General features: G+C 44.4%; 1 protein-coding gene across 4 annotated transcripts in view; it reads right to left on the reverse strand.

Moving 5' to 3' along the window:
- Positions 1 to 1,619: 1,619 nt before the first annotated feature.
- LOC117364675 (histone H3.3A) overlaps positions 1,620 to 25,070 on the reverse strand; it is a 41,861-nt gene continuing 18,410 nt past the window's right edge. Inside the window, exons 1-5 of one of the 4 annotated variants that reach the window (XM_033954137.1) lie at positions 10,286 to 10,429; positions 9,938 to 10,026; positions 8,141 to 8,296; positions 6,378 to 6,531; positions 1,620 to 2,345 (exon numbers count right to left, since the gene is read on the reverse strand). In XM_033954137.1, coding sequence (XP_033810028.1) covers positions 2,217 to 2,345; positions 6,378 to 6,531; positions 8,141 to 8,268 — 411 coding nt within the window. In that variant the 5' untranslated portion in view covers positions 8,269 to 8,296; positions 9,938 to 10,026; positions 10,286 to 10,429 and the 3' untranslated portion in view covers positions 1,620 to 2,216. Of the gene's footprint in view, positions 2,346 to 6,377; positions 6,532 to 8,140; positions 8,297 to 9,937; positions 10,027 to 10,285; positions 10,430 to 23,547; positions 24,182 to 25,070 lie in introns of those variants that run through there. The other 3 variants (XM_033954138.1, XM_033954136.1, XR_004540294.1) reach the window with 3 other exon arrangements.

Consider the following 25,070-nt stretch of genomic DNA (forward strand, 5'->3'; position numbering starts at 1 on the left):
ATGGGCACGGGGGGGGGGGGGGCATGCCGGACACAGGAGGGAGTATAGAAGGGAGATATTAGAAATGGGGAAAATAGGAACACAGAAGGGAGATGGTTTGTGTGAATAGGATCAGATGGTTTGCGGTGACGGGGACCGAGATGACGGGGCGGAGACAGGGACAAATTTTTTTCCAGTGTCATTCTCTACTGTCCACTAGACAGCGGATGGTAAAAACTGAGGCCACATGGCTGTAGCATGGGTATATAAAAGGGGGCTAGCACATGCTCGGAGGGGGCTACCAAAAGCCTCGTCTGAGCTCGAGAGCAAATCCGCTTTCAGGGCCATTGGATGACGTCTCCAAGGGTGGCTGACTCATCCTGCTTGTCCATGGAGAACTACAGAAATCACAGTTATGAAGCTCTGTAGTGTGATAGGTTTATATTAACCCCCTTTTACAAACCATAGTGCAGTTTTTAGCACCAGCCACAATAGTTCTGACGCTCAAAGAATTCCTATGAGTGTCGGAGCTGTTACCACCGCGGCTGGCACTAAAAACCATGCTACGGTTTTATAAGGGGGGAAAAGGGGTAAGTTAGCAATTAGCAACACACTTTGCTGGACAGAACTCAGCTACACTACACTAACTTCTAAATGAGGCATTGCAATTCAAAAAAGAAAAGCTTAAGGTTAAATACTAATGTTCCTGTCCTTTTATGTGGATTAAGTTCTATAATCTAATATAATAAAACGCTAAGTGCGCATGCGTACTCTTAAGCCGTGCTTCCCTGATCTGTCGCGCTGTGCCGGCAAGAATGCGCATGCGCACTTACTACGTCATCAGGACTCCAGCCGGGACCGCAGCAAGCCGCCGATCGCCTCCATGAGCGAAGTATGAGAAAGCGAGGGTCCGTCTATCCATCAAAGCTGCTAAGAAGATCACGTACCGCAACCCAAACCCCCTCCCCCCGATTCTACTCTCGCGCGCGTGCTCGGTTCCTTCACAGCTCCGGCTCTTTCCTGCCCTCCAGACTTGCCATGGGGGCCACAACGATGAACATCTCCGTCCGGCCCCGGGGCCTTCCTTCAGTCCCGTCAGGGCACGCCTTCGCCGACGCAACTTCCTATTTCCGCATGCACTGGGCGCCACCGACTCGCACCCGGCACGGGTGGACGGACACAATGTAAGCGATGCGGGAGGGAAGAGGAAGCTGGCGAGATAACGGGCCTGTGTGGGAGGGGCTAGAGAGGTGATACAGCAGCTACGGAAGGGAAGGGAGACTTTGCCATTTGGAAGGAGGATAACGGGCCTGAAGGGAAGGGGCTAGATAAATACAGGACCCATGAATGGTAAGAGAGATAATGGGCGACGGTGGACCAGAGTGACCAGACTGACCAGGCCGGATCATAACTGGCAACCATATTTATCAAATTTTGCTTGGCTACTGCACAGGGAAGTGGGGGGGATAGAAATGCTGCTGCATAGGGGGCAGGGAGAGACACAGATAGAAAGACAGACAGCGGGAGGGAGAGAGACAGAAAGAAAGAAAGATAGACAGACATATTCTAGAACCCGTTAATGTAACGGGCTTAAAGACTAGTAAGAATTCATAATTTCTTACAGGATTACACATTATGTGGGTTTTTTTTACTTGTTTATTACCACCTTATTTGCAAAAAATCTGAAAACTACAAATATCAGCTTCTAAACATCCAACACAAGCAAACAAACAGGAAAAAAAAGTATTGGCAAAACTCTCCTCTCCTACACAACAAAGGAAAACAAATTAAAAAATAATGCATAGTAATTTTTATCAATATATCTTTACATGATGGGAAAAGGAAAAAAAAATAAAAAAAAATATATATATATATATAAATAAGACAAGGGTTTAAAACTTTTGATTCTTGATTTACTTGTTTTGTGTACAAAATCAGCCGTTGTAAAAAACTGTTCTCCCTTTTTTTGTCTGTTTTTATTTGATGTTGTTAAGAAAAAAATAGATCTTATTAACAAAATAAAAAGAAAATAAAATAATCCAAGTTTAAATTATCTGACTTTTCCTTTCTAATATAGGATTTCTTGACACTTCCATTCATGGAACAACATAGCTACATTACTAATTTTACACTTTTCAGGTCCTAAGACTCTAAAGAAAGAATAAGAAAAAGCCAGTCCATTGGAATAGAATGGGGGTGGAGGGGGGATAGACAACTTCTTCAAATCGAGCCAGAACCTAAGCTCGTTCTCCACGGATACGGCGAGCCAGTTGGATGTCCTTGGGCATAATAGTGACTCTCTTGGCATGGATGGCACAGAGGTTGGTGTCTTCGAAGAGACCCACCAGGTAAGCTTCACTGGCTTCCTGTCAAAGAAACACAAATAGAATAAGTGTTAAGTGGGAGGATTGGGGGGGAGGGTTAGACAGAAAATCCTGTTTGTAAGAACAGAGAAAACAGCTATAGGTCACATGGTAAATCCTTTGTTACAGTCCCAAATTATTTAAAAAGTGCTTTTTACTCCTGTTGTATGATTGTTTAAGTTATGGTTATTGCATGTATACTGTTCTATTGTGGCAATTTTTCTGATTTTATTATGATATAGTATTGTGTGTGCTTTTCTAGCAAATGATGGTGCCGGATGGTGTACATCCGAGGGTACTGAAGGAACTTAGGGAAGTTCTGGTGGCTCTGCTGGCTGACCTTTTTAATGACTGGAGAAGGGTGGATGTGGTCCCTCTCCACAAAAAGGGAAGTAAGGAAGCAGTTGGGAACTAAAGGCCGGTAAATCTGACTTCTGTGGTAAGTAAATCAATGGAAATGAATAGTGCAGTTTCTGGAATACAGGGCCTAAAGCAACAAGGATTCACTAGAAGCAGGTCTTGTCAGACTAATCTGATCAATTTCTTTGACTGGGTGACCAGAGGATTGGATAGACGGAGTGCACTAGATGTGATATATTTAGTTTTTAGCAAGGACTTCGACAGGCATCTAATAAATAAGCTGAGTGCCCTCAATATGGGAACTGGTTGAGTGGAAGGCGACAGAGGGTAGTGATCAATGGAGATTGCTCTGAGGAAAGGGACATTATCAGTGGTGTGCCTCAAGGTTTGGTTCTTGGGCCTGTTCTTTTTAATATTTTTGTAAGGGATATTGCTGAAGGGCTGTTGGGTAAGAATTGCGGGTGATACCAAAATATGTAATCAGTAAACATCCCTGATGGTGTGAACAAGATGAAGAAGGACCTTGCAAAGCTTGAAGAATGGTCTGAAATTTGGCAACAAAGATTCAAATGCTAATAAATGCAATACATTTGGGCTGCAAAAACCCAAGGGAACGATACAGTTTAGGAGGTGAAGAACTTTTGTGCACAAAAGAGGAGCAGGACTTATGTGTGATTGTATGTGATGATTTTAAGGAAGTCAAACAGGTTGAAGAGACAGCAAAAGCTAGAAGGATGCTAGTGTGTATATGGAGAGGTAGAGCCAGTAGGAAAAAGGAGGTATTGATGTCTCTGTATAAGACTTTGATGAGACCTCATTTAGAATATTGTGTGCAATTCTGGACACCACACCTTCAAAAAGATATAGGACCAGATGCAAAGTCAGCAATTGTCTAACAATCATTGCTAAACTCTCTCTTACCACCGGATGCCCCCTGCCCTCCCACATACCTTGTAATTTGATGACAGCAGGCCGCTACTGCAAGATGGTGGGCCTTCCCCTTCCTGATGCATCCTGGGATGGACGGGGAAGGTTCTAAGGCCCAAATTGGTTCAGATGCTTAAGGCACCTCCCTCTGTATCCCAGAACTCTGTCTGAGTCAATCAGGGCTTTAGGCCCCTCCTCGTGCATCCCAGAATGCACCAGGAGAGGAAGGCCTGCCATTTTGCAGTGGTGGCCTGTGGAGCAGGAGAGACTGGACACCCTCCTGCTGACATCAAATTACAAGTTAAAGGGGAGGTTTGAGAGGGGTGTGGGGGTTTGAGTGGCATCCAGTGGCAAAAGGGAGTGGGCTTTCCTCCTGCTAATTTTTTTTAATGAAGGGGAGCAAAGGAGGGGAGGGATTGGTTGGGAGGGCTGGCGGGGAGGAATCAATTGGCAGGTGGGGGGCTGGCAGGGGTAAGTTCAGCAGGGGGAGGTCGCTGCTGCAGTAGGAGGGAGTGGGCATCCCTCCTGCTAATCTTCAATTGGGGGAGGGTTAGTTCGGATAGGCAGGGGCCCGCAGCAGGAGGAAGTCGGCCCCTCCAGCCAATCCTGTGCCATTATATTAAAAAAAAAAAAAAAAGCCCCAACAGCTGAGTGACAGGAGGCTGCTTTGGGGCTTCCCCTGCTACTCAGCTGTACAGGCTTCTCCAAACTGGCTCTGAGCATGTGTCAGTCACTCTCTCAGTCGCTCTCACAGCGACTGATCAGATGGAATTCTGGCGAGCCTCCATGCAAATCATTTGCATGGAAACTTGTTGGAACATCAGTTGCAGTTTCAGAGTCAGCCAACAGTGACTCACACAGTCTTAACAACCGTGTTTTGTGCATCTAGCCCATAAAGAGGATGGAGTCGGTTCAGAGGAAGGTTACTAAAATGATCAGTGGCCTTCATAAGGCATAAGGGCACAGACTTAAAATCTCAATATGTATATTTTGGAGGAAAGGTTGGAGAGGGGAAATATGATAGAGATGTTTAAGTACCTATGTGGCATAAATGCACATGAGGCGAGTCTCTTTCATTTGAAAGAAAGCTCCGTAATAAGAGGGCATAGGATGAAATTAAGAGGTGAGAATATCTAAGGAATACTTTATTACACAAAGGGTGGTGGATGTGTGGAGTAGTCTTCTGGTAGAGGTGGTGGAGACAAAGAAAGATGGGACAGGCACATGGGATCTCTTAGTGAGAGGAAGAAATAGTGGATGCTGTGAATGGGCAGATTGGATGTGCCATTTGGCCTTTATCTGATGTCATGTTTCTATGGATTTTGATGTTTATAAACTGCTTAAATTGCTTGGGAAGGGAACTGAATCAAGACTGAATAAATTGTAAACTGGAGATGTGCAGAGCATTCCATTTCGTTATTTACATACATTTATATACTAAAAGTGAGTGTTCTGCCTGTGGGAATCTGGATAAGGAACAGCTTACAGGACTTTTAAAGCTGAAGGACAACTAAGGAAGTTTTACATCCTATTATCATTGTCCCCAAAGACAACCTTCTAGAAACTAAGTGCATGCTATGCTGCCACTGCTGTATGGAAGAACCTGGTTTTAGCTTCCAATGGGTCCTTTTATTGAACTGTGGTAAAATTAGGCCTTTGCCCTTATATATCCAATTTTTACATTAAATTACCATGTGAATACTTATCTTCACCCATTTTATAGGCAGTAAGGGCTCCTGCATTATCTGTATGCTAACTGGTTAGCGCAAGAATACCCGCTCTCTGCCTGATATGCCTCCTCAAAAAATTTTTAGTGCAGTTAGCATACACAAATTTAAAAGTTACCGCAAAATGTTGAGTGTGTCCTGCAGTACTCCATTTTCAGCAAAATAAAAGGGCTTCCAAGATAGCAAAGGGCTGCAAGGATGGCATAACATTCATCATGCAATGCTGACATCTAGTGGTTGATTTAGATCCCACGCTTGCAGAGTTTCAAGATAGCAAAGGGCTGCAGTGATGGTGTAACATTTTTCATGCAACGCTGACATCTAGTGGCTGATTTAGATCCCATGCTTTCAGAAGCAGCCCAGTTGGCTCAGGACTGCAATAGAGATAGCTGAGCTAGGAAATACTGTATAAAGATAGAGGGGATCCTAGGCAGTGAAGACTCCTAGTGCCAAGTCCCAGCCCTGGTTCTGACTGAACTGAAAGCCCAAAGAAGCTCAAGGAGACAGCTGTTCTGTTATATGTAATATGGTTTTAATTTAGTACACCACTTTGGGAAGCTTATGATCATACAATACAAAGAGAGTCTAATAAAGTTAATGGTATAGTTTTATTTGCTTTAATGGCTATTTTACATATGTACTTTGTTGTTTAATGATATAAGTGTTTGTCTGTCTTGCCTGTTTAGACCTTTTTGATATAGCTTTTAATCCTTAATCCTACTCCTCTGCCCTCCAACCCAGCCAGCTGATTAACCGTTTCCCGTAACTCTATCCATGACATCTTGTTTGTCTATCTTGCCTGTTTAGATTTTACTCTCTTTCTTACTCTTTGTGACTCTGTACAATGCTGCGTGCGTCTGGTAGCACTATAGAAATAATTAATAGTAGTAGTAAATTAAAGTTAAATGTTGCTGTCGATATACACAATGCTCTATAGAATAATTTGCAGGGTCGCTCAGTGTCCTGCTAAAGATTAATTAGGTTTATGTTTAGGATAGTGGCATGACTTGAACGCACATACCTGCAGGGCTCCGATAGCAGCACTCTGGAAACGAAGGTCTGTCTTAAAGTCCTGAGCAATTTCTCGCACAAGACGCTGGAAGGGAAGTTTACGGATCAGCAGCTCTGTTGATTTCTGGTATCTGCGGATCTCGCGCAAAGCTACAGTGCCAGGTCTGTCAAAAAAAAGAGGGGAAAAAAAAAATCAAGAACAAGGCTGGTTACCTGTAATGGAAGCTCAACACAGACAGCAAGATTAATCAGCCACATTAGCAGGTGACATCATTCAAAGGCACCAAAATTGACCCTGTTCTCTGAGCTCAGAAAAATCATGAAATCTTTCTAAACATGTGCATCAGTTCTGACACTGCATCTCACCCTCCCACTGCTCTCAATCTGACATGAGCTTAGGGGCTGACTAGGGGATGAAAGGTGGATTTGTGTATCTGATCTATCCTTCTGTCTACAAAGAAACTACATTACACAAAGACAACTAAGCCATGTGTGGAAGGAACCCCAAAGCTGAGGAATGTGTCGTGCATAGTTGTCAGGGCCAGCTGGAAGCTTGGACTGACCATTGCTGTGCTAGACATGAGCCTCCCCCTCTGTAGGAGCAGCTGTGTTTTCATCCCTTGTTTCTTTGTATGATGGGGAGGGGTGCCCTTTTGCTTCTGGTCTTCCATGCATCTTGTCTCATAGACTTTGGAGGGCAATTTGTTAAGGCAGTGCCAGAGGAGAAAATGCAAGATCTATATCCATTCAAAGACAAAAACCATATTGAGAGGGGAGCAGGAAGGCAAGCTACTGCATGGGAACTGATGTGCGCTCAGGAAGATTTTCTAATCTGAGCTCCAAGACAGAGGGTCAGTGTCGGTATTGTCTTATCATCTCACCCACTAGTGCATATAATTTTCCCCTGCTTGTCAATCAAGTAGTGTTTTTGCAGACAAAAGATTCTCTGTCCTAGTTATGCTGCCACTGCTGAGTGGGAGAACCTGGCTTTAGCTCCCAAAGAGAACTTTTACTAAGCTGCAGTAAAAATAGATCTTCATTCTCCTTTTTATCATACAACCAACCACTCTCCATACATTGATCTTACACCCAAACACCTCTCATATCCTAAAAGATTAAAGAAGAGCACAAAAGTAATCTCCAATAATTCTACAATTATAAGTAGACATATATTAACTACCATTACCAGCATCTGGATATCAGTAAGCAATTCACTGAAGTAGAATGGCTGCACCCTCTGCTGTCTGCGTAAGATATTAGCACAGACTTGAATTGCATATTCTGATACCTGCATTGTCTTGTAGCTTTCTGAAAGCACCTCTGGTTGAATAGTAACAGCAGAATCTTTATAAAGGCAGTCCCTGAGTTACAGATGCCCGACTTAAGTACGACTCGAACTTAAGAACATGGTTGCGGCTTCATTTGATTTCACTGAGCAGTATTTCCAATGGCACAGACTACTACATTTCTCTTGTAGCAGATTCAGGAATGATGCATGGCCACATTAAGAACAGTGTGTGGTTTTGCATGATAGGGACAATTGGTCCTTTTGTCAGCTGGGAGCAGAGGTAAGCAGCAAGAATCTTAAAATCTACAAGTTCAGAATTAAATAATAATCTAACTTAAGAACAGCTTTAAAAACCTAACTCATTCTTAACCCGGGGACTGCATGTATAAAACACACAGATATTGCTATCTGAATGGTGAAAGCTTAAACTATGTATGCTTTAGTTCCACATGCTAGGTATTTTGAATAGCTTTTCATGCGTATACCTGTAACGATGAGGCTTCTTCACACCGCCAGTGGATGGAGCGCTCTTCCGCGCTGCCTTCGTGGCTAGCTGCTTGCGTGGGGCTTTTCCACCTGTGGATTTACGAGCAGTCTGCTTTGTACGGGCCATAATGTATGCACTCTAGACTAATCAGAAACTGCAACACAAAAAAAGGCAGGCGATTAGTAGATGCTCCACCACAGATAACTGGGCATCTGCTGGGATATGTGTTCAAACCAGCACACACTTCCTTTATAATACAGGGCCTGGTTTTGCTTTAGTTTGATTTTTTTTATACGAGTGGGAGGAAAAATTGTTTCAATTTACACAATTTATACTGTCAAAGTTAGGATAGAGGAGATCTGCAGTAGGAATTTTTACTACTGCGCTTTTCTAAATTTGCTTTTCAATAATAAATTACAAAGAAAATTTATTTGTGGAAAAAGTATACAGAGTCTACAAAATAAGGAAAAAAATTTACAATCACTTAAATCATATGTAAACAAGTTAGCCTACAAGTGGAGAGACCAAGTAGAATATTTCTAGGAAAAGAAAGAAAACAAAAGATCAGAGTCCTTCAAGGAAAAGTGCAGAACGAATACTCAGATTATAACTGTTACCCTGAATTACATCACAGACAGAGATACTATTGAAAATTAACTTGGAACTGACCCTTTCCCCCTCAAGGAAAAAAATTGCAGCTGTGATGAGTCAATAAAACAAAAACCCAAACATATTTCACATTGTTCAAGGCAATCAAACACTTACAAGGATACCTTAACTGAAATAAAAGGATGGATTGGAAGAGAGCTGAAATCCTTAAGATCTACAGAATTGTAAGTCTATTTTATTTCTTTGTTTTAAATCACAATAAAGCAAGCTTGTTTAAGACCTGCAGAATCCAGTCTGCTGATATTATTAAGCTGCTATTTCAATGAGTTTAATCCGCTGGATAGTCAGCACATCCTTCCATCATGTGCCCAGCTGGTCAAGCCTCTTACTGTTACTGCAAGACTCATATATTATTGCTGGCATCAAAGAACATTTTCAACATTTAATAGACACCTATTTTCCTGTTCATTGACTACATAGTGTAGGTTCTCTTCTGTACCCTTCCCAGCTGATGTAAAAAAACATAGGTAGCTAAATATTTGGGAAGGCTGCACCAAACCCAGATCAAAATGGAAAGCTCTATTTGTGATTTATAAACAGTTGTACAAAATATTGTCCCTTTTTAAACTTTAATAAAAATATTTAAATATAAAATCATAAGTGTTGAGGCTTGTGCAAATGGAGACAGAGCTCACAAGGACAGGACGGGGACAGAACCTGTGGCAATGGGGACAAACTTCATCTCCGTGTCATTCTCTTCTTGGGACCAGGCGCACAACCTGTGATGTCATTTAGAAAAACTGATATTTTTGTCTGCATCTGCTGGTAGAAAGGGGATAAAGCCTGCCATGTTCAGGATTGCCATTTTGAGAAACTGTTACAGTAGTTCTATCTCCATCTGCTGGTAGAAAGGGGCTACAACCTGACAAGTTCAGGATTGTAAGGAAATCTTAAATAACAATCATACTTTAAAAGAATTTAAATGGAAAAAAAGTCTTAGAGGCAGAAAGGCTACACCATGAATTACAACCTTAAAGATAAGGAGGAGGGATGTGGGTGTTGATCCAAACAGTTACAGGTACAACCCTGGCTGCCCGTCTAGACAGATTGGATGGGTCATCATGTTAGTCTTTACCTATCATCATTTGCTAAATTACTAAATAAAGAGTAAAAACACCAAACAAACCTGGAATCAATTTATGTTAAAACTTTGCTGGAGCGTAATCTTCCTATAGCATTGGACTGTTTATGTGTACAGCACTGTTAGTTGCATGCCTTTAAACGAAAACAAACAATGATTCAGGATCGCTCTAGCGGCAGGGAGAGACTCGAAGGAGAAGACAACCCAGAGCTACCAAGTCCCAGGCGTTTGGCTGCTCTCGGCACCCGTACCGAGGCTCGACTCCCCTCCCCTGCGGTGTAGCATCACCCCTTTCTCTTCCACCGTCTCTCTTCAACCCCCCCCCCCCCCCCCGCGCGCGCCCCCGCGCTCCGGCGTCCCTTCCCTTCTACTCGAACTGCCTCCTGCCCCTACCTTCAAACTTTTGCCTTTCAGGTCACCGACAGCAACAACTCACGCACGTTGCCCGCGACCGACCCCGGAGTTTTCCTGCGCCGCGTCCCGCCCCCTCCCCTGACGTAACGTCCTTCCCCCCGGCCACCAACCGCCCTGCCAGAAGCAGGAAGCTACCTCATTTGAAGCGGGACGCGACGCAAACCAAGGCGCTGCGTCATAGGGGGACGCCCGAGAAGGACCGCGTCACGTGGACGTCGAAGAGGTCGAATCCGGCACGAGGTATCGTTGTCTCGAGCCGAAGTCTCCCGAGCTAGCGTCTTCTCCCTGGGGTCCTTGGCGGCAGCAGTGGGAATTCAAAGCTACACTGGCCGCCTAGAACGCCCCCCCCAAAAAAAAAAAAAAAAAACCAACTTTCCTTCAGGGGTTGCCTGCCTGGAGGAAGGAGAGAGAAAAAAAGCTCATGCCTCGCCAGGGCCACAGTTTGCCATAGCTCTTAACGCTCTGCAGGGTCAGCTCAAGGAATCCCGAGTCAGCTTTGTGTATTGGCGCTCTAGACCCGGATTAGGTAAACTAGGCACTTGCCTCGGGCCCAAAAGTTTAGGAGGCCTTGCCAGCTGTGCTCAGGCTGCTAAGATTGCTAACTATCTGGATTTTTTTTTTCAGGATTCTAAAAAGTTCTATATCACCTCTCTCAAAGTCAGAAGGATGGATATTTTTCACAGTTTAGCCCATTACAGCTCTCCAAGATCTTCCCAGTGCTGAGACTGTGGCAGGCTTTAGTCACAGGAAGGAGGAGCAGGACTAGGTAAAATGCAGACCTTGCCGATCCCACAGATCTGCTCACTTCAGGGGAGAGCGGGATCCATGAGGTACATGGGAGTTAAAATGAGGATATCTGCGGACTCCACGTCACGGCTGCTTTCTTTTCAAGGCCATGCGCTTTAGCTCTACGGGATCCGCAGGGCCTCCAGGTAGAAAGCATGTGGGACAGTGGGATGCAGAAAAGCTGGACACAACACAAGGGAGAACTAGGGTGAGACTTGTGCAATCCCAACCACCAATAGAAAAGAAGACAGCAAAGTTAAAAAGAGGATCTCGCAGTGATATAATACCAGATCCAGCTCGAAAACAGAAATATTTTGGCAAACAAAACTAAACTAAAAATACATCCCTTAAAACTGAAAAAAAAAAGATCTTACGAACCCCACAGAACTAAAAGCGCATGGCCTCATAGATCTTGCTCACTGAATGGATCCTCATTTTAATTCCTGCGAACCTCATAGATCCCGCTGGACGGGGGTGAGCAGGATCTGTGAGGTCCTCAGGAGTTAAAACAAGGATCCCCTTTTGATTTCCTGTGTTCCATTTCAGTTATACTTTAGCTATGTCCCAAATATTATAAGGGGATTTCTTTTTAAAGAATTTGGATCTTTGTATTTCATTTACACAGTACATTTATTGCAAAGGTTTTTGCGGTAAGTGTACATGTCCAGACAATAAAACAGATCTGCAAGCACACCTTCGTTGTTCTGTGCCTATAAATATATGCAAAACTGTCTGCACTTGAATTTTTGAAAGGCACATATTTAAGCTAATACTTGTTTTCACCTTCGGTTTTGCATATTTGTTTCTCACTATAGCATTTTGAGTTTTTTTGCCAGGTACTGGTGACTTGGATTAGCCACCGTGAACACAGGCTAGATCAGGGATCTCAAAGTCGGGATCACAATCCAGTCGGGTTTTCAGGATTTCCCCAAGGAATATGCATGAGATCAATATGCATTTACTGCTTTCAATGCATATTCCTTGGGGAAATCCTGAAAACCCGACTGGATTGCGGCCCTCAAGGAGGGACTTTGAGACCCCTGGGCTAGATGGACCTTTGGTCTGACCCAGTAACAGTGGTGTACCAGGTGCATGCCTTGGGGGGGTGAACAGCCGGCCAGGTCCGGGTCCTCCTGCCCTACTGTGCAACTGGACCTGCACCTCAGCGCGGCTGCCGGTGGACCCCTCTGACTAAGGTGACCATACGTCCCATTTTTAGACCCCCTGTCCCGTTGACCCCACACACAGCTTCGGGACGCCGAAATGTCCTGTTTTCAGGGACAGTGTCCCGAAGCTGTGCGCGTGACAACGGGACAAGCGATTGCTTCCTGTCCCCCTCTGCCGCGGAAAAATAAAAAGACTCCCTCCCTTCCTTTCCCCCGGTCCATGACGCTGCAGTCTTACCTCCCCACAGCTGCTGCTAATCGCCGACAAGAAGTCTTTTTTTCAACGTCAATTCTGACATCAGTGAGGACGTTCCGGGCCAGCCAATCACTGCCTGGCTGGCCCAGAACATCCTCTCCAACATCAGAATTGATGTCAGAAAGAAGACTTCTTGTCGGTGATTAGCAGTGGGGAGGTAAGACTGCAGCGGTGCGGACCGGGGGAAAGAAAGGAGAGAGGCTTTTTTTTTCCTGCGGCAGGGAGGGAAGGATGTAGGCAGGCAAGCTGGCTGGTTTTAGCGCGGCAGGGAGGGAATGGATCTAGGTAGGTAGGCAGGCAGGCAGGCCGGCTTGGGTGGACAAAATCTGGAAGGCATTGGGGGACACTAAGGAGGCACTAAGGACACAGGACGGAGACAATGGGGGCACTAAGGACACTGGACGGAGGCACTGGGGGCACTATGGACACAGGAAGGAGGCACTGGGGGACACTGGACATGGGAGGGAATAGAAAGGGACAATTGTTGGGCCTGAGTGAAGAAAGAAAGAAAGGATACACGGTCAATTAATAGATGTCCCCTTTTGATGAAAAAAATAAATGGTCACATTACCTCTGACTTACTTTCTCTGCAACAGAGTCGGCAGCCGCGCTGAGGTGCATGAAGGTCCCGTAATGACTCGTCTGCCAGCTCTGCACCAGAAGAAGTAAGTTAGGTCGAAGTGGGTGGACCCGGCTGATGTAGTCATTGTGGGACTTTGCCGCAACTCCCTGCGTCTGCCGGGTCTACCTCCTCTGACGTAACTTACTTCTTCCAGAGCAGAGCCGGCAGACGAGTCATCGCAGGACCTTCCAGCATTCGGCTGCTGAGTCCGCTCCAGAGCAAGTACGTTGGAGTGGGGTGGACTGGCAGCCAGCAGCTACACTCATCACGGGACCTTGCTGCATGAAGGGAGAGAAAGGAGCAGGATTGCTGGAATGGAAGAGTGGTGAAGGGAAAGAAGGGGCAGGGTGGTTCTGATGGAATTGATGTACAGAGAAAGGGGAGAGACATAAAGGGAAAGGATATTGGAGGGAAAGAAAGGGGGCAGATGGTGATTGAAGAGGGGTGGATGGAGAGAGAAAGGGCAGACATTGGATGGTAGTGGGGAGCCTATGCTGGATGGAAGTGCAGATGGGAGAGATAAGGGAGCAAATGCAGGAAGGAAATGGGAGGAGAGAAAGGGGAGCAGACACTGGATGGAAGTAGACAGAGGAGAAGGTACTAGATGGAAGGGTTAGAGCAGGGGTGTCCAATGTCGGTCCTCGAGGGCCGCAATCCAGTCGGGTTTTCAGGATTTCCCCAATGAATATGCATGAGATCTATTAGCATACAATGAAAGCAGTGCATGCAAATAGACCTCATGTATATTCATTGGGGAAATCCTGAAAACCCGACTGGACTGCGGCCCTCGAGGACCGACATTGGACACCCCTGGGTTAGAGAAAGAGGGTACATGATGGAAGGAGGGAATAAATAAAAGGGCACATGATGGGGGAAAAGGATTGAGTTAGGGAAACACTGGAGGGGGTGAGGGAAAGAGGTGGCAAACTTTAGGTAGACAGTAAAAAAGGAAATTGATGAGAGGGTTGTAAGAACGTAATCTAGACAGATGCAGAAAATAAATTGAAAAGGAAAATGGGAAAAAAGGGAAAGGGATTGCAAAGGAGAGGTGTGGGAGAGGGAAGGAGAGGAGAGAGATGCCAGACCAATGGGGGTGAAAGGAGAGATGGAAGGGGGAGGCATACAGTTTCTGGAAGGGGCATAGAAGGAGAGAAGATGCCATAAAGGGGAAGAGAGACAGTGGATAGAAGGAAGAGAGTTGCAAGAAGATGAGGAAAGCAGAAACCACAGAAGGCAAAGGTAGAAAAAAATTTTCTATTTATTTATTGCTTTAGGAGACATGTGTCACTGTTTCTGTGGTGTTGCATTGTATGCAGAGTCCAGCTTCTTGTTGGTTCAATTTAACCTTTGTCTATGTAGTTCTATTTTATCCCCCCTTTTACAAAACTGTGGATCGTTTTTTAGCGCCAGCTTTGGTGGTAGCAGCTCTGATGCTCAGAATTCTATGAGTGTCAGAGCTGTTACCTCCATGGCTAAAATCCACACTACAGTTTTGTAAAAGAGGGAGGGGGTTAGTTTGTGATTACATATTCCATACTAGGTTAAGGTGTTTTCTGTGTTCTGTGTGTTCGAAAGACATGGGTTTTTGTTATGATTGACTGCAGGATTGATCTGTACTAGTCTGGCTTGTTTAGTTTTACAATAGGTGTATTGATGTTGTACTGCTCATTTGAGTATGTAAGATGCTGCCTTTTCCTAAGTACTCATGTGTGATGTGTAGATTGTTACTAAAAATCATGTTTTCATACAGATGGGGGGTGTCAAAAAATGATGGGCCCCGGGTGTCACATATGCTAGGTACGCCACTGCCTGTGCACATCCTATGTGAATTTTTCAGTTTAAGAAATTTTCCTTGAAAAATTCCTTGAAAACTACCCCAATAGCATTAACAAAACCAAAAACAGCTAAATACTGTATTTGCTTTTCCTATTTATGAACCTTTTTCCACTTTTAAACTGTGTAAATTTATATCTTGTACACATTACCCTTAGATCTCACACTTGAGCAGTCCACCCTTAATCTCTGGTATGTACCAGAGGCAATGGAAAGTAAAAAATTACTTGCCCAGCTTCCCTGATTCTCAGCTCACTGCTGCAGAGCTATCAGGTATACCCAGTTCCAGGAGAGGGGCTTTTTGGCGAGTCCTGTTTTTGAACTTATATCCCAATTCAGTGTTCTGTTTGTAATCCCCGATACCACCAACTGAAACCAGCATTTCAAGCTAGGGTTACCATATTTGTGAAGACAAAAAGAACACATGACCCCATCCACACTCCACCCATTTCCTTGATCCCCTTTCCTATCCTCTGTACTCTTCTAGTGCTTCTCTCTCTCCTTCCAACCCCCCTGCTCCTGTGGGTGCTTCTTTCTTTCTATTTTCCCTTTCAACCCCTTTCCCCCTCTTTCTCTCCTTCCAAACTCCTCTCCTGCTGTCTGTCTCTTCCCTCCCACCTAACTCTACTTTACTCCTTCATTCTCCATAATGCTTCTCCAGCCATCCAGCACTACTTTACTCCATGCTCTTTTCTCCAGCACTCTCCATAATTACATTACATTTCATTAGTGATTTCTATTCCGCCATTACCTTGCGGTTCAAGGCGGATTACATCCAAACTAAAAACAAGAATTACATTTCAACTTTGAAGTAATAGAATAAACGATGAGATAAAATTTTAAGGGATAATTATGGGTTTGGATAATGTTTGGTAATTAGAAAAAAATTAGAGAGTACTAAGGGTTTATAGAGTGTTGAATGTTGGGTTAGGATTGTGCTGGATAGGTTTAACGTGTTTTTTGAAGAGTATGGTTTTAATTTCTTTCTTGAAGGTTTTGTAATCTGTGGATGATAATAACAGAGTGCTGAGTTGTTTGTCCAACTTAGCTGCTTTGGAGGCTATTAAGTTGTCATAGAGATTTTTTTCTCCAATAATATTTCTCTAACCATCCCTACCCCCTCCCTCCATGCTGTTTCTCCCCTCCCCTCCTCCAATACTGCTTCCCCTCATGACTTATAGCTTTCAAATCCCCCACCTACCTCCTCTCCCCTTCAAGGCTGCTGTAATTGAATCTTCAAGGCAGCCAGCAGCAGCAACGCCTGCTACCACCGGTCTGCCCTGGAAGCTGCCTCTCTGCAAGTCCTTCCTAAGCGGGAACAGAAAGTCACTGCAGAGATGTGGCTTCTGGGGCAGGCCGGTAACCGGTTTACCTCGTTACCAAAAGATTCAATTATAGCAGCTGGGCCCAGAGAGGAAGTAGGTGGGGGAGTCAGAAGAGCTGGCTAAACCTGGTCAGATTCCCCCCATTTTTAAAAAACAATCTGGATACCCAGACAGTCCTCGAAAAAAGAGAACATGTCTAGGTTTTCTTGGATGTCTGGTAGCCCTACTTCAGGTCCCAGAAATCCAGGACCAAGTTTCCCTTTTGAATTGAGTAACATGGCTGCTCTCAAGCTCCACCCATTAAGCTTCTCTATATTTTGATAGGTGAAATAGTGGTGGGAGAGAGGTCCTTGGTAGGGGGATGGCTGGAGAAGTGTTAAGTTTGCCTAAGGCCAAATATATTGTTAATCTGGCCCTCCCCTCTCCTCCCCCTTCCACACCTGTGATCCGGTATCTCCTGATCTCTCTAGTAACCTGTTCTTGACCAATACTCCCTCTAAGGGTTGGCCAAGTGCCTGCAAATTTTTGCTCATGCAAGCAACAAGTTCTAAAAACCAACAAGTTTCCATATTTATAAGTGACTGTTTAAGCATCACTCCTAGAATATATGAACAATTGCTCATGTGCTCAGAGCAGTGGTCTCAAACTCGTGGCCCCCCCAGCTGCTATTTTGTGGCCCGCGGTCTTGTCCCTGATCTCGCACTCTGGGCAGGAAGAGAAGTGCCGGCGTCAGCTGACTTGCAACTTCCTGCAGCCGTTGCGTATGCTGGGACTCCTGCCTTTGCGTATCTGACGCTGGCATCAGAGCCTCTCTTCCTGCCCAGTGTACAAGATCGCGTACAAGACGGGAGGAAGGAAGAGAGAAGGGGTACTGCTGGACAGGGGGGTAAGGGAGAAGGTTTTGCTGGACAAGGAGGAGGTTAAAGGAAGGGAGAAGAGGTGATGCTGGACCTGGCCGAAAGGAAAGGTGCTACACACTGGAGGGGAGGGTGAGATGGTACATGGGGAAAGAGCATGTTAGGTTGGGGGTTGGGAAGGAGGGTTGCCACTCGAGGGAAGAGGCAAGGACAGAAAGAAAGCGTGCAGGAGGCAGAACATGTTGGACTCATGGAGAGGGCAAGATGGATGGGGAGGATAGAAAGGAGGGAAGGAGAAATGTTACACTGGGGAAGAGGGAGAGGGCAGAGAGTGAAAAGTTGGACTCATAGAGGGAGATAGAGAGATGTTTGGTTGAGGGAAGGAGGACCCTGTAAAGGGTTTGAGTTTGAGACCACTGGCTTAGAAGGAACATAGCTGAGAATATTCCAGTCTGGAATCTATCCCTCTAGAATTTTGAAGATAGACAGGACTGAGATTTTTGCAGATCCTGGGCTGGATAGTGAATTTTCAAAAAAGCCAACGTTTCCATATTTACAAGTACCTTTGTGAACGACACTCCTAGAATATATGAATAATTGCTCATGTGCTCAGCTTAGAGGGCACATAGCTCAGGACACTGATGGTGCTAAAATCCCAGTCTGGAATGTATCCCTCTAGAATTTTGAAAATAGGACTGGAATTTTTGCAGAGCCTAGGCTGGATAGTGAATTTTTGAAAAAGCCAACTGGTTCCATCCCATTCCCTTGGACACCTGGGAATACTATTCAAAATGGCAGAAGGACAGATCTATCTTCCAGAGGCATGCAGATAATAGACATAATGGCCAAGCCAGCACCGCCTGCATGGCTCTATCTCCATGGCAGCCACTATAAATGTCCATTGGGCAAAGGCTCACATGTGTCCTCTCCAGAATGCACTCCCATCTCAGTGGTCCCCACAAATGGACTCCCTTCAAATGATTCTCCCATGGACTCCAGCATCATGCTGCAGTATGAATTGGTGGCTCCATCTACATTTGTTATCACAGGGCATGCCCCTTAGAATAACTGTGGGTGATTCTCACAACGGATGCCAGTCTATTTAGCTGGGGAGGTCATTGCAACATATGCCCAGTCCAGGAGCAAAGTAAGAATCGCATCTCTTTTTTAGGCTACATAAAGTTATCTGAATCTGTAAAAAATGTTCTTTTCTTCTTGAAAGAGGAACTCTTAAGGATATATTAATAGCTGCCCCAGGCTAGTGGATGATGTGGCATAGTAAACTAGGCAAAGTTCCTGAATTAAACAGTTGTGTATTATGTAATAAAACTAAGCAAAATGTCCCTGTGCCTTAAATAAATGAACACAGATGAATTTAAAGAAATCAGAAAATTTTGTTTTGTAAAAGAATATTCCATATCATCCAACTAGAAGAGTCTGCAACAATAGGTTGTGTCCCCTCTTGCCCAGCAAATAAGAGTAGAGAATGTGAACTTTTTCAGTGACATGCGGTATAAGGGCTAGTGCTTGCTAGAATCCTTCAGTAACTCTACATCCAGCAGATGGTAAGTTTGAGTTGATGCAGTAAGTAGGTGAGGTAGGCTTGATCCTCCTCCATGACCTGCATCCCTGGACCATTATTGCTCTTAGAGTTCAGACCAAGATCCTTACCCCAGAGGAGCTAGGAATACTTCTCAGTCTCCTGGCCTAAGCTTCATCCCATGGACCCTAGCTCGCTAGGCCAGCTGGCAGGAGTTGCTATAGGGCCTTGGCCAGTGGAAGGGGTTGATCCTGTCAATCACATTGATGGTAGTAGCCCAGAGGTAGCTATGCCTTCATAACTAGGCAGTAGATGCAACCTACATGACATGGCTCAGTAAATTGCCCTTTTGCAGATGCCTTCTCTTTGGGGGAAGATAGAGAAACTGGTAGAAAAGCTGGTGAAGAATCTGGGTCAGGTGAAGCTTTAGTTGCCAGAGGATCAGCCAAAGGTATCAGCGTGTTATGGCCTTGAGATTGAGGGAGGCTGGGTGGTGGCTTCTCTGACCTCCAGGGCAGTAAGACAGCAGTCCTTTCAGAGTGTGAGAAGAGTTCCCAATGATGTTCAGGCTGGCTTGGTGAGGATAGGAGCAGGCTGCACTTCTTCACAAGTGGACACATACCATCTCAAGATGAGTGGGTTCAAAAGGTAGTAAGTACAGCTCTTTAAATACTTTTTATGTTTTTTCCAATTATTGATTTTCATATAGATGTTTTTATTTATAGAATTCAAAATATCACAAGTAATTGGAAAAACTGCAGTAGATTAAATTATACCTTCTGGTGGAATTCGTGTCACATTTATAAAATGGAAAGCAAAATTGCTACTCAAAAAAGGTATTATAATAAATTTTAAAAGATCCGGGGGCCATTGACAACTTATTGTAATGAATAGACACCATTTTCTAGTGAAAGTATATTTGCAAATGGGTTTAAGAAAAAGAATATTTATATTGTATATTTTTGATTAAATGTTAAAGGAAAGGGGTGGGTGGGAAGGGAATAAATTTATATATTTGATGTTATATTAGAAAGAAATTCAAGTGATGTATTTAATATCAAATGTTTTATTATTTGTACACTTGATGTAAGATTTAAAATGAACAAAGAATTAAAAAAAAAAAGAATTCTGAGGAAGGCACTAAAATGCCAAACAAAACACAGGCTGCCTCAACCCCTCCCCCGGTGGGTCAGCAAGGTCTGCTGTCTGACAGAGACTTAGGACAGCGATTCGTCGCTCTGGCCATAATGTCATCTATGCCCTTTCCAAATAGCATCTACCCTTTAAAAAGCAGTCTGTTTAAGGTAGCCTTGGAAGCTGAATTGTCTGGCCAGTGTTTGCTCCAGCGCATCCTACAGGCAGAAACGACATTCACCGACTCCTTTCTCATGATTCCGATATCATAGAGAGCATTCACCACATAATCTACCCCCTCCAGTATCAGCTGGTGACATGTGTCCTCCTCTACCGCAACCAGGTATGCCACAAACAAGGCTGCTGCTGCTTTGATCCCCAAAGCTAGAGCCTCAGATTGCCCCCTAAATACCACGTTCATGTTGCGGTCTAGTGTATCCTTTAACATCACACATCCCTTACTAGGGAGACCGCTTTTGTTACTTGGCTAACTAAACAGCTATTGAAATTCCAGCGGCTTAGGCTAAAGCTTGGATATTGTCCTGCGTATCCTAAGGGAGTCTTCCAGACACTCCCATTGCTCAGTGACTAGCAAAGTGATGTCCTGCTGTGCAGGGAAAAAAAAAAGGTAGTCTGAGCATTTGCGCCACTTATGACTGTGCACTGTGAGGTTCCAGCTTTAATTCCTTGAGTGCATCCATAACATGAGGCAGAGTAGCAGACTTGAAAAGCCACCACACAGAGGGATCTTCTCTTTGGTCGAGTAGGACTATTGCCTTCTGGCTTCCAGTCCCTGAAATGGAACTGGAGTGCTCCAGACAAGAAACTGCACTCTGGTATAATAAAGGCATTGAGTCTGGTCTCCATCCTCATCTTCCTGGTCACTCAGGCTTGGAGCTGGATTCCTTAGCAGCAGAGAGGTCGCTTGTAGAGGACTCAGTCCCCAGTCCAATGCTGGCCTGCCCACAGGCAGTGCAGAGCATCTCAGACCCATCAAATAAGCTTTCCACTGGAGATTTAATGAAATCCAAGGTAAGCCCTTGACCATGAGGCCCCATAGACTCCTGCCAGACCTCAGACTGTCTTCTCTTGAGCTCTGCCATGCCCATATACTTGTGTTTTGCATATTCACTGTTTGGGATTATTAGAAGGGATTTCTTCCCTACCACCCAACCCTAGAGGCCTCAGAATCAACTAGGCCCAAGGCTCCCACACCTCCCTGTCCAACCATATAACACAAAACTAGCATATGGGAGCAGAACACGTGGTGGCATCTTTCCCAGTTGATTTTGAGCCAAACAAAGGGGTTTCCAGGCAGATGGAAGCTTTAGAAAAAAAGATTAAAATCCAAGATGGCAACCACCACCAGAAAATTCATGCCAAAAACAGCCCATAGGGGTTGCCCTGAAGTTAAAAAAATTAAGAGACAGGGATTTTGGAGATAGGGACCCTAGACCCTTCCCCCCCCCCCCCTCACCTCACAGGAAGCAATGGGCTGTACTCACTATACTGTGCTGGTACCTGCCTGTGTCAGCTTTTTCTGCAGCCTGACTGGAGACTTTCTACCTCAGTTCCTGTCAGAAGCGATACAAAATTGGAGAGCTTTGGGCTGCCAGTCGGTCCGGCATCAACTGAACTCAACCCCCACAGATCCTTGTGTCATGACAGGGGGAGAGGTGTGTGAAAAAGAACACAGCCTGCTCAAAGCCGAAAGAGACTAACAGGGGCACCACAGCCTGTGATAAATCAAAAGATGAGCTAGCTCCCTGGGGAACAGTCCCCAAGCTTCCAAAATGCAAAAAAAACAGGCCAACTCAGTAGATACACCTGGCGGTTACCCTGCAAGCTGCAGCCAGCCCTTGTGAAATCTGTGTTCTCTCGCTGGCACAGTTGTCCCAAATTGGGGACATCTAGGTGTGAGAAATGAAAATACAAATATTTTCTAATGGTGTTAATTATTGCAGAATAACACAGAGGAGATGAAAGGAGGGAACAGTGCCCAAATATGGGCAGCTGTAAATATGATCAAAATAAGGGGTGGAGAGACAGGAAGTAGGTGTGAAGGATTTGGGAGTTTGTAAACTGTACTGCTCTACCCAATGAGCAGACAGGCAGGAGGAACCAACTAAAGATTGTACAGACTATAAATTCAATGAATGTACTACCAATTTCTGTGCAGAGGGCACCCATTTTGGGCCCAAAATGTAAATAAATCATATTGCTTACTTTACTCAAAGTCTCTCAGAGTCTTACTCATCTTGTGGGCAGTGCCTTTTCTCACATAGGCACTTAAGCCTGAAAATAATAAAATGGGTCAGAGATCAGAACACACTTTCTCAGCTCCTTGGCAGAAGGAAAAACTAAAGAGGGCACTTTACTCTACTGGTGGAGGAGCTGAACAATGTGAGACACAGCCTTCTGCAAGCAGCTCATAACCTGGGTGATTCACAGACTCCTATGTCCTTGCTAAAGAATAGTGTTTTGTACCAGAGTGCTTTTTATAAAAGAAACAATAAGGACTATTTCTCACTAAGGTCTGCATTTCATAAAAGGTTGTGCTAGAAAGGTTTGCAGCAACTGGTAACCCTGCTCAGCCTATGCTGGATTTGTAGTCTGAACTGTCCTACCACCAACTCCAGAAATCCATGAGTGGCACAAGAAAAAAACAACTAAACACTTGCTGTAGCACGCTGAATCCCAATTCCAGTAAAAAATGAGCAGGCAAGTTACTTACAGTGATGCACAAATCACTTTCTAAAATATCCAATGGTCCGTGTGGCACTGCTATTGAAGCCAGCTTAACCTGCTTATGTCATAATATTAACCCCACCCACCTCATACTGTCACAATCCTAGTTTCTCCCACATCACTAGTTACTATAGCCACTGCTGCTACTACTTATATAGCACTGAAAGGCATATGCAGCATTGTACAGTTTGACATTTAACAGACTAAGTTCTTCTGAGTAGGGACAATCTAATGGGTAGAGAGACAGACATGACATATAGGGTTGGGGATACAGAACCCCAAGGTGAGATGAGTTAGGCGTTGAAAGCACTGTCGAAGAGGTGGATTTTTAAACTTTAACACTGCCAGAGACAGAGTCCGCTGTTGGGATTTCCAGTGCCGTAGCTGCTGCTGTAACTAATAAAAGAGCATATAAACACATTTAAAAGCTTTGTTATACCCCCTACCTTCCCCCCCCCCCAAAAAAAAAAGTAGTTTGTAGGATATCTACACTAATTAAATACATGAAACTTCACCTAGACTGGAGGTATAGCACATTCAAATTGTCTACAACAGTGTATTGCAAAATGCGCTACCCAAGATTCCAGGTATGCCATGAGATGCTGGGGAGGAGACGCTGGGGACTGCCTACAGGTTGTGCCTCACAGTGAGAGGCACAGCCTGTAGGGAGGCAGGCAGTGTATCTCCCTGGCATCGTGCAGCATGCCTGGCAGCTCATAGCCCCATCTGGAGAGCCTTCGCGGATGCACTGACATGATGCATCAATGTCTATGCCCTTCCGGATGTGGCTTCACAAAGTTTGCGAGACACTGGTCTCAACTTATTGTTGTAGATGTCCTGAGCCAGTTCTACCCTCCTCCCCCACAAACACATACCAGGCTGAAAATTGGTTTAGTTCCACATTTTTAGCTCAGTGTGCTTCAAATAGTGTTACCAAAACCAGAGTTAGAGGTACTAAATAACCAGGCAATACCAAAATCCTAGCACACCTTTAATACATTTTGAAACAAATTTTGGGAGGTAAAAAACATGTGATTTAAGTACTTGGTATAATTCAGATGTAATAGAAAACCAAATCTTAATTTTTTACATTATGTAGGAATAACTGTAGTGTTAATCATTGCAACAATAAAGTTCTCCATCAAGAAGTTATTTTGCAAACACAACCGATTCTGGGTCTGTGGTTCTGGATGTGTACTTTTAATTTTGTCAATTTCTGCTCAAGATTACCTTTTAAAATCTCACTGTATGTGTTAGCAAAAAAAAAAAAAAGCCTGGGTCACGGGGCTGAACTTGTAAAACATTCTACTAGACGGGAAAGGTTGATTCCTAATATTTACATTAGTTTGTGACATTCCTGAAAAAGCAAGGAAAAAGTAAAAACCAGAAGGTGGCTGTAGATCATCATTTGTCTGTCTTAGTCTTCCAATTGCAGAGCTGGTTTACGAAAAAAAACATTGAATCAAAGAGTTCAAGTCCTCAAGCCTATTCAAACTGGCATCTTGCACAGTAGTTTCTTCAGGGAAGTGCCAGGTCTCAAAGGACCTTTAAACACCTCCTATCATGGAGCAGTTTGGCCAAGATGAACAAGTGGAGGGTGCCTTCAACCTGGGTGGGTATGGAGGGGGGGGGGCGGTGGAGAAAGGAGGGGAAATTAAAGATTAGATTTTTTTTTGTAGCTAATTGCCCAAATTATTTTGTAAACACAACTTGTCAATTCTACCTCCCCACAAACTCAAAGAAACAAACAAAACGACCCTCACCCCCAAACAACCACCACCTCTCTAATTCATATGCACCACAAGCTATATAGCATAACACTTTTTCCTTTTGACTGCCCTTTCTTAATCCTCAACTTCTTCTTTAATCTGCATCACACTGTTCCTGTGCACAGCTCTAGTTCAATCTGGGCCCCAGTCATAGTGAATCCATCTGAGCAGTTCTTTCCCCATCACCTCACCTCTATTGTGAGTTCAAAGCAAAACAACCGTGTACTGCACTATTAATACTTATATTTTACTTTGATATTTAAGAGTGATTAGTGCATATTTAGGTCCATAATGTTCATATTCTTGTACAATCCCACTTTATTATGAGACCAATGGGTTATTTCCCTCTACCCACCAGGACTTTGTATGAAGCCTCAGAATTTCAAACACTTATCCCAGGACAAGCAGGCAGGTATTCTCACTAGTGGGTGATGTCATCCGACAGAGCCCCGATGCAGACGTCTCACAAGCATACTTGCTTGAAGAAACTTCAGAAGTTTCGAGATGCCTGCACCACGCATGCGTGAGTGCCTTCCCGCCCGATGAGCCAGGCGTGTCTCCTCAGTTCTTTTCTTTCCGCGGAGCTGAGAAGTTTGCTTCAACTCTCTGCGCTGGGTGAACCCGTGTTCTTGCCTTCTAGTGCCGCAGTTTTGAGTTATTTTTCTCAATCGTGTGTTTTCATTCTATCGTTTATTTTTTTTTTTTTAATTTCTTCCGGAGATTCGACC

Source organism: Geotrypetes seraphini, chromosome 8, assembly GCF_902459505.1.
Source record: "Geotrypetes seraphini chromosome 8, aGeoSer1.1, whole genome shotgun sequence".
NCBI classification, from domain to species: Eukaryota; Metazoa; Chordata; class Amphibia; order Gymnophiona; family Dermophiidae; genus Geotrypetes; species Geotrypetes seraphini.